The sequence below is a fragment of the Chrysemys picta genome, chromosome 9 (genome assembly GCF_011386835.1).
Source record: "Chrysemys picta bellii isolate R12L10 chromosome 9, ASM1138683v2, whole genome shotgun sequence".
NCBI lineage: Eukaryota > Metazoa > Chordata > Testudines > Emydidae > Chrysemys > Chrysemys picta.
In genome coordinates this window covers 16,473,495-16,486,191 of record NC_088799.1, presented here as the reverse complement: position 1 = coordinate 16,486,191, position 12,697 = coordinate 16,473,495, and the positions used below count along the sequence as shown (strand labels likewise).

At 45.1% G+C, this 12,697-nt stretch overlaps 1 protein-coding gene across 3 annotated transcripts; it reads left to right on the top strand.

Moving 5' to 3' along the window:
- Positions 1–223: 223 nt before the first annotated feature.
- On the top strand, positions 224–10,579 carry GPR160 (G protein-coupled receptor 160). 3 transcript variants are annotated; one of them, XM_065557782.1, is made up of 2 exons: positions 224–312; positions 9,141–10,579. In XM_065557782.1, exon 2 carries the CDS (start codon positions 9,195–9,197, stop codon positions 10,200–10,202), a length of 1,008 nt encoding a protein of 335 aa, XP_065413854.1. In that variant the 5' UTR covers positions 224–312; positions 9,141–9,194; the 3' UTR covers positions 10,203–10,579. The 3 variants fall into 3 exon arrangements, with proteins under 3 accessions (XP_065413854.1, XP_005299301.1, XP_023958375.1); XM_005299244.4 differs by lacking the exon at positions 224–312 and adding an exon at positions 714–1,288; XM_024102607.3 differs by lacking the exon at positions 224–312 and adding an exon at positions 1,297–1,516.
- The last annotated feature ends 2,118 nt before the right edge of the window (positions 10,580–12,697 follow it).

The window sequence follows — 12,697 nt, the reverse complement described above, 5'->3', positions numbered from 1 at the left end:
TGTTTGGCACCGCAAGCCTGGGAGGGGAGGAGAATTAGAGCGGGGGTGGTGTGCTCGGGCAGGAGGCGGAGCAGAGGTGAGCTGGGGTGGGGAGCTGCAGCACGGCTCCCCGGGCGAGAGGGGTGGGGAGCTGCCACAGGGCTCCCCACCCCAGCTCACCTCTGCTACGCCCCCTCCCCGAGCACGCCGTCGCTGCTCCACTTCTCCTGCCTCCCAGGCTTGCGGCGCCAATCAGTTGTTTGGCGCCACAACCCTGGGAGGGGAGGAGAATTAGAGTGGGGAAGGCGTGCTCGGGGAGGAGGCAGAGCAGAGGTGAGCTGGGGTGGGGAGCTGCCGCACGACTCCCGGGGGGGAGTTGCCGCAGGGAGGTGCCTCAGGAGGGCTGAGAGCTGCCGCAGGGCTGGGCGAGGGGCGCAAGGTGGAAGTTTCATCTAGGGCACGAAACTTCCTTGCACCGGCCCTGTCTAGAACAAGCTTCCACCAGAGGTTGTGGAATCGCCATCACTGGCGTTTTTAAGAGCAGGTTGGCCAAACCCCCTGGCGCAAGGCTGGTGGAGGTTTAGCTGATTCTGTTGATGACTTCTCCAGGTCCCGGCCACCCCTACACGTCTAGGAGTCTCTGACTAGAAACAGGACAGCCCAAAGTCCTGTACCCAAACACCCCCGTGCTCCATGCTCTGACCTTTTGCGCTCCTGGGACCTGAAGACGCGCACAAGTATGAGGAAGTTGGGCGCCTGTTTTCCCAGCATGGGGCCCCGGGGAGGAGAGAAACTAAGCAAACTATCTTTCCAGTCTGGGTGCCAGCGCCGTTGACCCCGGCCAGCAGGAGTCCAGCTAGCTAGGGAAAGGCGTGTGATCGGCCTCATCCCGCCCCGGGTGGAGGGGGCGTGCGGGGCCAGCCACCCCCAGGGGAGCGGCAGAGGGGCCCTGCGGTGCGGCTACACCCTGTTCTCATCGGACCCAACCGGCTCTGCGGGCCCGCCCAGCGCCGCGGGCGCCAGGCAGGGCAGTGCTGTGTGCGCTGTTCCGCACCAGCAGTCCCCTCCCTGTGGGCTGCTGCTCCTCCGCCAGGCCCGTCTCACGTCCCAGGGCGGAGCCTGGGGGGACCCCGCCAGCCGCAGCTGCCCCCCAGGGAAACTGGGGGAGCAGCCACGAGCCCCCAGAGCGGCACGGGACAGCGCCGACCGGGGAGCTGTGAGGCAGCCCCGTCCGGGGCTGGGGGGAAGGAGGCTGGGGCGCAGCAAGCCACTTCCCTCGGGCTGCCAGGCGAGGAGGCAGCGTCTGCAGGTGGGTTTGGCTCCTCCGAGCTCAGCGAGCTTGGGCTTCCCCCCATCCCTAGAGCTCCCACCACCGGCACAAACCGCCCGCCCCAGCCTTGGGCAGCCTGTCTGCATTGCCCGCATTGCCCGCCCCGGCCGGTTGCGGGAGACACTCTCCCGCCCCCCTCGGTCCGACCCCACCTCATCCGCGCGGGGAGAGACCCTGGCTCGCCCCTCGGCCCGACTCACCCTCCAGGTGAGAGACCCCCTCGGCCCGACTCACCCGCCAGGGGAGAGACCCCTCCCACCCCGAGACCCCACCTTACCCGCCAGGGGAGAGACCCCCTCGGCCCGACTCACCCGCGACCCCACCCCACCCCACCCACCAGGGGAGAGACCCCGAGACCTCACCCCGAGACCCCACCTCACCCGCCAGGGGAGAGACCCCCTCGCCCCGACTCACCCGCTGGGAGGGAGTCGCCCCGAGACCCCCATCTCACCCAGCAGGGGAGAGACCCCACCCACCCCGAGACCTGTGATTTCTAAGAGAAGCGATGTGTTTAACAGTCAGAGCAGAGTATGCAATGGAACGCCAGGGTTTTACTCCCAGTTCTAGTGTTGATTTTCTGTGGCCAGTCACTTGCTGGCACGAATACTGTTTCTTCCCTAAACACCACTCTCTGACCCATTGCTCTCACCACAAGACCAAGAAAAAGAAAAGATTAAGTTTTCTACTCAGTGCAACCCTCATCCCGTGTCTCTAATATATTTTAAAAAACAACTTTGTTTTGGTGGCAGTTATAATACAGTAAGGTTTGTTTTAAAGTGTTTGGAGAGCACAAGAGGGGAGGACTCCTGCCTCATACTGAGAAAGCAGCATGATCAGCGAGTTATCTTAAGTGCCTATACACAAATGCAAGAAGCCTGGGAAACAAGTAGGGAGAATTGGAAGTCCTGGCACAGTCAAGGAATTATGATGTGATTGGAATAACAGAGACTTGGTGGGTTAACTCACATGACTAATATCAGAGGGGTAGCCATGTTAGTCTGGAGCTGTAAAAAGCAAAAGAGTGTCCTGGGGCACCTTATAGACTAACAGACGTAGTGGAGCATAAGCTTTCGTGGGTGAATACCCACTTCGTCATACGTCTGTTAGTCTATAAGGTGTCACAGGACTCTTTCTCGCTTTTCACATGACTGGAGTAGTGTTATGGATGGATATAAACTGTTCAGGAAGGACAGGCAGGGCAGAAAAGGTGGGGGAGTTGCATTGTATGTAAGAGAGCAGTATGACTGCTCAGAGCTCCTGTATGAAACTGCAGAAAAACCTGAGAGTCTCTGGATTAAGTTTAGAAGTGTGAGCAATAAGAGTGATGTCATGGTGGGAGTCTGCTATAGACCACCAGATCAGGGGAATGAGATAGACGAGGCTTTCTTCAGGCAACTAACAAAAGTTACTAGATCACAGGCCCTGGTTCTCATGGGGGACTTCAATCACCATATCTGCTGGGAGAGCAATACAGCAGTGCATAGACAATCCAGGAAGTTTTTGGAAAGTGTAGGGGACAATTTCCTGGTGCAAGTGCTGGAGGAACCAACTGGGGGCAGAGCACTTCTTGACCAGCCCTCTGTGGAGAAAGAAGTGGTTCAGGACTATTTAAAAAAGCTGGACGAGCACAAGTCCATGGGACTGGATGCCTGCATCCAAGGGTGCTAAAGGAGTTGGCAGATGTGATTGCAGAGCCATTGGCCATTATCTTTGAAAACTCATGGCGATTGGGGGAGGTCCCAGCTGACTGGAAAAAGGCTAACATAGTGCCCATCTTTTTAAAAAAGGGAAGGAGGAGGATCCGGGGAACTACAGGCCAGTCAGCCTCACCTTAGTCCCTGGAAAAATCATGGAGCAGGTCCTCAAGGAATCAATTTTGAAGCGAGGAAGAGAGGAAAGTGATCAGGAACAGTCAGCATATATTCACCAAGGGCAAGTCATGCCTGACTAACCTAATTGCCTTCTGTGACGAGATAACTGGCTCTGTGGATGAGGGGAAAGCAGTGGACATATTAGTCCTTGATGTTAGCAAAGTTTTTGATACAGACTCCCAGGGTATTCTTACCAGCAAGTTAAAGTAGTATGGGCTGGATGAATGGACTATAAGGTGGATAGAAAGCTGGCTAGATCGTCGGGCTCAACAGGTAGTGATTAATGGCTTCATGTCTAGTTGGCAGCCGGTATCAAGCAGAGTGCCCCAAGGGTCGGTTCTGGGGCCAGTTTTGTTCATATCTTCATTAATGATCTGGAGGATGGCGTGGATTGCACCCTCAGCAAGTTTGCAGATGACACTAAACTGGGAGGAGTGGTAGATATGCTGGAGGGTAGGAATAGGATACAGAGGGACCTAGACAAATTAGAGGATTGGGCCAAAAGAAATCTGATGAGGTTCAACAAGAACAAGTGCAGAGTCCTGCACTTAGGATGGAAGAATCCCATGCACTGCTACAGACTAGGGACCGAGTGGCTAGGCAGCAGTTCTGCAGAAAAGGACCTAGGGGTTACAGTGCATGAGAAGCTGGATATGAGTCAACAGTGTGCCCTTGTTGCCAAGAATGCTAACGGCATTTTGGGCTGTATAAGTAGGAGCATTGCCAGCAGATCGAGGGACGTGATTATTTCCCTCTATTTGGCATTGGTGATGCCTCATCTGGAGTACTGTGTCCAGTTTTGGGCCCCACACTACAGGAAGGATGTGGAAAAATTGGAAAGAGTCCAGCGGAGGGCAACAAAAGTGAATAGGGGGCTGGAGCACATGACTTATGAGGAAAGGTTGAGGGAACTGGGATTGTTTAGTGTGCATAAGAGAAGAATGAGGGGGGATTTGATAGCTGCTTTCAACTACCTGAAAGGGGGTTCCAAAGAGAATGGATCTAGACTGTTCTCAGTGGTACCAGACGACAGAACAAGGAGTAATGGTCTCAAGTTGCAGTGGGGGAGGTCTAGGTTGGATATTAGGAAAAACTTTTTCACCACGAGGGTGGTGAAGCACTGGAATGGGTTACCTAGGCAGATGGTGGAATCTCCTTCCTTAGAGGTTTTTAAGGTCAGGCTTGACAAAGCCCTGGCTGGGATGATTTATAATAATAATAAATAATAATAATAATTAATGGAGATATCCCATCTCCTAGAACTGGAAGGGACCTTGAAAGGTCATCGAGTCCAGCCCCCTGCCTTCACTAGCAGGACCAAGTACTGATTTTTGCCGCAGATCCCCAAGTGGCCCCCTCAAGGATTGAACTCACAACCCTGGGTTTAGCAGGCCAATGCTCAAACCACTGAGCTATCCCTCCCCCCCTATTTAGTTGGGGATTGGTCCTGCTTTGAGCAGGGGGTGGGACTAGATGACCTCCTGAGGTCCCTTCCAATCCTGATAGTCTATGATTCTATGAAAACAAAATGTTATGACTACATGAATTGAGTTTCACCCCACAGTGAACCTTTTAGGCCTTTTGAAAATAGTGGTTTATAATAGAAATGCTGACACAACTTAACTAGTAGCTGGATAGTTGAAAATGACAGCAACAACATTTGGGGCAGGAGCTATGGGCAAAAGTTCTCTCTCTTTGAATAAAGGACTCTGGTATTATTGTTCAGGAGTTAATACCACTAACCCTTTTGATGCTGATTGACCACAGGTCCTTCCTCACATGTTCAGCAGGTAGAAGAATTGATGTATGCAGAATAGTACAGGTTATTTTTTCATCCATTCATAAGTGCTTTAATTTATATTGTATAATGTTCTTTGCCTACACACACACAAAATTGCGCCAGCCTGACTTGTGCACATGCAACAGCCAGTACACAATTACAGAGTGAACTCTTGCATGATGTGCACTTTTGAAAATGTGGGCCATGTTGCACACAGTAAATTGAGTTAAAGCATGAATGCACTAAAAAAAAAAAAAATGTAAAAATTTAGAGCCTACAACTCCAGTCAGTCCTACTTCTAGTTCAGCCAATTGCTTTGTTTACATTTATGAGAGATAATGCTGCCCGCCTCTTATTTACGTCACTTGAAAGTGAGAATAGATGTTCGCATGGCACTGTTGTTGCCAGTGTTGCAAGGTATTTATGCACCAGTGACTAAATTTGCACATGCAAACAACATTTATAGGTGATGGTGCAAACAAAATTAAGAGCCATGTGTTAAGCTTGGACCAATATTTGCCTCCTGATTGAGCAGATTTTCAGTTCACCTGTAAAGTATTTTCATGGCTGTTTGATTAAACGTGGAAAGATCTGTCCAAGTGTAACCAGGTTAAATGTGTGCTGAACTTAATATGCTTTCAAATGTACAATTATTTTAATAGTATAAATGTGTGTATAGTATATTGAAAGCCTTAGGGCTACCTTCTAACCCGAGGTATATATCCACTAGCTATCATTAAAGTTGGGGAGACAGTAAAATTCAAACTCCAGATAACCCTGTCTTCTCTTCCCATTGAGAGTAGTATTTAAATTACACCTAGTTCACAAATGTTGACTATTTATGCAAAATGGTCACAAGATGTGGATGGAGATTTAAATATAAATAAATCAGGCATAAAAGAGAATGGAAGAATAATTCTTTATTTATTTACCTTAATGGCCATGGCATGAGTTCTGGGGTTTTCCTCTGCAACAGTTGATCACACCACCCTACTGCAGGGTGAATGCTTGCAGCTCTCTTTCACCTGAAGCAGGTGAAAGTACTGACAGACAGATGAGTGTTGCAAGAGGAACATAATACCCTGACCAAAGTCTTGGCAGGTAAAAAGTTTTTCAGCTCCCCTGGAAAGATTTTATTTTGGACAATAGATTTTTTAACTTGTTAAAAATAGAATGTTGGAAGCAAAAGTTGATCTGTAGCAGCTGAAAAAAATTGAGAACTGAAGCAGAAACCTCTGAGGGGAGAATTGGGATAAGGAAGGAGAGAAGGGTAAAGTGTAGGGAAGATTAATGAAAATGTTTCATGAAAATGCCTAGATCTGATATATGAAGTTATATTAAGATAATTATAAGTGTTATATCTGCAGTATAATAAAGACTGCAAAGATTCTTATTTGTGGAAAAATGCGAACTGATCATTCTTACTGAATGAAAGGACAGCTTATGTTCTCTCTCTCACAGGGAGCTATGGACCATGCTTTCAAGAAACAGGAGGCTCTTTAATAATGATGATAGAGTATTTATAAGCACCCTATTAGAGTTTAGTAATTTAGGATGAAGTTAAGACTGCACATCACAATAACTAAAAACATAACAAATTAATGGGATCCGGAGGTGAAAGTAAGCCGGTACGCCCCAGTACGGCATACCGGACCAGCTTCCCCAGGTGGCAATGTAAAGGGCCCGGGGAAGCTGCCAGAGCCCCTGGGTAGCAGAGGTGGCTAGGACCCCTGGGGCTCTAGCGGCGATTTAAAGGGCCCGGGGCCCCACTGTGGTAGCGGCAGCTGGGAGCCCCTGGCCCTTTAAATCACTGCTGGAGCCCCGCTGCTGCTACCCTAGGGCTCCAGCAGCAGGGCTCAGGTAGCAATTTAAATGGCCCAGGGCTCTGGCCACCGCTACCGCCCCGGGCCCTTTAAATCTCTGCTGGCTCTGGCAGCAATTTAAAGGGCCCGGGGCAGTAGTGGCAGCTGGAGCCCTGGGCCCTTTAAATCACCGCCCGGGGCTCCGGGCTCTGAAGCTGGTAACTCTGGCAGTGATTTAAAGGTCCCGCCCCTTCCAGTTGAGGCCCCACCCCTGTTCAGGACTCGGGCATACCGGTAAATCCTTTAAGTTACTTTCACCCATGATGGGATCCGACACAGGATGGAGAATGGGATTAGATTAGTTACAATAGGGAAAATATAAAACGATCTTGGGAAAGTGGTATTTAATTATGTGTAAAAGCTGAGAAAGATATGTTTAAAGATGAGTTTAACTATGGAAGTGGTAACATACAAGTTCTCTAAGGAAATAGAACCCCTGTTATTAAAGGCCAAATCCTACTTACCTTACTCAAGTGAGTATTATTGAAGCTAATTGAACTAAAAGGTCCAATTCAAAATTAATTGAAATCAGTGGGAGTTGAATTGGAACCTCACTCATGTGAATATGGCAAACACGATTTGGCACTAGTATATGCCCACCTTTGCTGCCTCAGTTTTTTAACACAGGAAGATGCATGTTTTCAAAATGGCCACAGCCTCCAACTGTTCCCAACAGAAGTGAAACCAAGATTCCCTCAGAGTGATGATGGACCCTGACACCCTTGAGGACAGTTGGTAGCCTTAGTCTCATAGTGAACAAAAGGAGGAGATGGCTGCCATTTTGAAAGAGGGCAATTCTTTGTAGAATTCTCTATAGTGGAATATTATTTATCAGTCTCTGCTGAAGGAGAAACTGTTATGAAGAATAATGTCAAAAAGTTACCATTAATTCTCCCCAAAATTCTTCAAATGTAGCTGATGCACAAAATTTGAGTTTTAATGATTTGAAGTGTCATACTCTGTTCTGAAACCATTAGACACAAAAAGTCTGACACCCAATACTAATTTTTTAAAGGACCCACTTCTGATTATTTAACTCAACCTAGTTAATGGATTTACTTGTAAATTTTCAGAAAATTAATTCTAATTTCAAAGTACTGTAATTTAGGGAAGGATACACTATGTTCTTCATATGTAACAAAATAGTTGAACATTGGCTGAAAGTGCAAAACTTAACTCTACCTTAACTACAACTGGTACTTCCATACTACACATGCCTCTGTGCACAGGGGCCTAAGAGTGCTCTAGACTTGGGCTGCTTCAATCTGTAAGGCTTCCTTGGCCGATCAGGAGGAGCTACTCCTGGGGAAACTGTGGCTTAAAGCACCCCACACCCAATTTTCTCCGAGAAGCAGGCAGAGGAGAAAACAAGCGAGCAGACATCACCCACAGGGCTGTAGTGGCTTCTTTGTAGAAGACTGGGTGAGGAGAGAAAGCCACTTTTAAAAAAAAAATGAAAAAGTGATAGTTATTGGCTTTGTGGGATTAGGAAACAGATTTTTAAAATTATATTAGGTGGCAATCTAATTCACTTACTCTTATTCACTTCTCTAAACACACAGATAAGGACAGTTGATCTTACCACATCCTGATTCTCTAGGAAAAATGGAGGAAAGCAAAATGACTTCTTCCAGAGGACAGCATAAGCATGAGGATGTTACCATGCCGATATAGGTGAAGCAGCCATCCCAGGCTCACTTTGTATAGAAATGAACCTATGCAAACAAGTTATAAAAAGAAACCCAAAAAATCCAAATGGAAAACAAATAGTGAAATCGCTCAGTAAAAATAAAATCTAAATTTAAATTATTTAAGATGACAGATCTTTTAATTCCCAAAACTAAGAACATGTACAGAAGATAAAGGAACTTGCTGTCAATAAAATGGTGTTTCATTTAAGCTTTATACACAATCAAAGACTTGTGAAAATTCAAGTAGGAGTTTTATAACTGCTCGACTGACAACGAAGTTATGATTGTATGCAGTGTTGTGGTAGCTGTGTTGGTCCCAGGAATTAGAGAGACAAGGTGGGTCAGGTAATATCTTTTTTTGGATCAATTTCTATTGGTGAGAGAGACAAGTTTTGAGATTACACAGAGCTCTTCTTCAGGTCTGGGAAATGTACTAAGAGTGTCACAGCTAAATACAAGGTGGAACAGATTGTTTAGCATAAGTGGATAACACATTTCAAGGGACCATTGAAAGTCAAGTGGCTTGTAACATCTCTTCGGGGGGGGGGGGGAGTTATGATTGGCAGGGGAGTTACAACAGTAATCAGTTAATATACTTTCCAAGACTGTCATTAACTCTCTTTTCAGGTATGAACCACTGCGTCCTGTAAGATTTATTTTGCTGGCTCTTATCCTTGAAGAATGGCTGCCATGTCTTGTGCAAATTGTTCCCTTCAATACTACAGCCAACTCAATCAACCTCTTGAAGCTAGCTGTATGCTGCTCCTGATTATGCTTGGAAAAGTGTCGCTCAATCTCTTCATGTTGCGAGTTAGAAGTCTGGATGTAAAACAAAGTTTTATGGGATATTTCTGTATTTCACTGGCACTCCTTGACTTCACAGTTCTGGTGAATATAGCTTTCATCTCCTATTTTGAGGACTTTGCACTTTGGGGTGTGAGATTTACCAAGTACCACATTTGTCTATTCACTCAGATAATTTCCCTTATGTATGGTGTCTTGCATTACCCAGTTTGTCTTGTGTCTGTTCTGGATTATTACATGACTATAGCTCAAACCCCTAAACCTGCTAGCATAGGTCAAAGACTATTTTATATACTTGCTGTGGTTTTTATATGGATTTCAGTCCTCTTTTATATTCTGAAAGTTCCAGCTGTCTCTGCAGAATTAGAAATACAGAACCACTTTTTTACATGCCCTTTCTATATCAGTGTTCAGAGCTACTGGCTGTCATTAACCATCCTGTTTGTTATAGGTGTGGCTCTTGTGATTTGTTGGTCAGAAGTTATAACTATGGTGCGGTCCGTCCGGATTATTTCCTTTACAAGTGTGACTGTTTTAATCTTTTCATATGCATCTGACTGCGATTGCACTGTCTGTAAAAAGCAGCTTTTGACAAGACTCCTCATCTGCTTTCTTGGCACCTGGACACCTTTTGTTTTCCTTCAGATGATCATCTTGTTGCTTGGTGCTCAGATTCCAGCCTACATGGAGATGAATGTCCCCTGGCTATACTTCATAAACAGCTTTCTAATCGCAACAGCATACTGGTTTAGGTGTCATGACATTCAATTGACAGAGGGGATGTGGTCTGCAGATCCATTTGTCAGCTGGAAATTCTGCTTCATCCCATTTAACAATCAAAATACAGAGCAAGCTGAAAAGCCAGGCACAGTAATCATCTGTTAATGAACTGCTGTGTGAAAAGAATACAAATAAGTGCTGTGCATCAGAGGTGTCTGACTATGCTATTTTGATGTCCTCTGTGAACACATGTAAATAGATTATACAAGGAAATTCCTCAAACTACAATATGAAGAAAAATTCACCAAAATTCTCCAATATATAATGGAATATTGCACTATAATGTGGAATGCTGCACTGTTTTCCAAGCTACACTTCACATAAAAATGGGTGCTTAATGCACAAAATATTTTAATGGAATGTGTTATATTTTCAAAATATAGTTGAAAATAGGTAAATAAAAATGTCCAATACTTCTGCAAAAAACTGCCTGATTTTAACATTAAATGCTAATAAACAAAGTTGAGATTGTTTAAAATAAAGCAGGTCTGATGCATGAACTTCCATATAAAGAAAAGAGAGGAGTAAAATCTTTAGCTAAACTTGAGACTTCTACAGCTATGGACAAGTATTATTTATTGTCAAATGTTTTAGCTTTAAACACCTCCTTTATAATTTATCAGTTCTAAAAAAGTTTTACTATTTCCTATTAAAAACTGAAGTTTCCCTCTCTGCTTAAGGAAAAAGAAACTGTCTAAAAGGAATGGATAGAACTTTTAATATCACATAAACTATGTTTAAACCTGTCCACAAAAAAGGAAAGGTGGGTGAGGTAATATCTTTTATTGGACCAACTTCTAAGAAGGGGAAGAGCATCTTTGCATGGTGACTCACCAAGCTAGTGAGAAGGAATGGTAAATTACTATAGAGTCATATGTGAAAGAGGATGGAATTACGTGAAGGAATCTGCTTTACATCTTAGATGTATATACACAAATGCAAGGAGTACAGGGAACAAACAGGAAGAACTGGAAGTTTTAGTGCATAATCTAAATTATGACTTACTTGGCATCACACATTGGTGGGATACGTCTCATGAGGGGAATGTTGGTAAATAGGGGTATAGCTTGTTCAGGAAGGTCAGGCAGGATAAAACCGAAGGAGGTGTTGCATTATACATCAAGAATATGTACACTTATTCTGAGATCCAGAAGAAGGTGAGAGGCAGAAAAGTTTCTGGGTTGAGATAAAAGGGGGAGAAAATAGGAGTGATACCATGATAGGGGTCTAAATCTGGAAGAGGAGGCGGATGAGGCATTTCTAGAATAAACAGAAATATCCAGAACACAAGACCTGGTAATATTGGGGAACTTTAACTACCACAAATATCTGTTGGAAAAGTAATACTGGAGACATTCCAGAAGACTAGAAAAGGGCAAATATAGTGCCCATCTATAAAAAGGGAAATAAGGACAACCTGGGGAATTACAGACCAGTCAGCTTAACTTCTGTACCTGGAAAGATAATGGAGCAAATAATTAAGCAATCAATTTGCAAACACCTAGAAGATAATAAGGTGATAAAATAACAGTCAGCATGGATTTGTCAAGAACAAATCGTGTCAAACCAACCTGATAGCTTTCTTTGACAGGGTAACAAGCCTTGATAGGGGGAAGCGGTAAATGTGGTATATCTTGACTTTAGTAAGGATTTTGATACTGTCTCGCATGACCTCATAAACAAACTAGGGAAATACAACTTAGATGGAACTACTATAAGGTGGGTGCATAACTGGTAGTTATCAGTGGTTTACAGTCATGCTGGAAGGGCATAACGAGTGGGGTCCTGCAGGGATTGGTTCTGGATCCGGTTCTGTTCAATATCTTCATCAATGATTTAGATAATGGCATAGAGAGTACACTTATAAAGTTTGCGGACAATACCAAGCTGGGTTGCAAGTGCTTTGGAGGATAGGATTAAAATTCAAAATGATCTGGACAAACTGGAGAAATGTTCTGAAGTAAATAGGATGAAATTCAATAAGGACAAATACAAAGTACTCCACTTAGGAAGGAACAATCAATTGCACACTTACAAAATGGGAAATGACTGCCTAGGAAGGAGTATTGCTGAAAGAGATCTGGGGGGTCATAGTGGATCACAAGCTAAATATCAGTCAACAGTGTAAGGCCATTGCAAAAAAAGCAAACATCATTCTGGGATGTATTAGCAGGAATATTGTAAGCAAGATGCAAGAAGTAATTCTTCCACTCTACTTGTGCTGATTAGGCCTCAACTGGAACATTGTGTCCAGTTCTGGGCGCCACATTTCAGGAAAGATGTGGACAAACTGGAGAAAGTCCAGAGAAGAGCAACAAAATGATTAAAGGTCTAGAAAATATGACCTATGAGGGAAGATTAAAAAAATTGGGTTTGTTTAGTCTGGAGTAGAGAAGACTGAGAGGGGACATAACAGTTTTCAAGTACATAAAAGGTTGTTACAAGGAGGAGTGGGAGCCGCGATCGGCCGAACCTGCAGACGCGGCAGGTAAACAAATCAGCCCGGCCCGCCAGGGTGCTTACCCTGGCGAGCTGCGTGCCAAAGGTTGCTGACCCCTGCTTTAGATGATATTGATTTACAGATATGGGGAAGGCAGGCA

Bases quoted from the DNA above. Each gene is read 5' to 3' on its own strand.
- GPR160 (XM_065557782.1), top strand. From the start codon at position 9,195: ATGGCTGCCATGTCTTGTGCAAATTGTTCCCTTCAATACTACAGCCAA.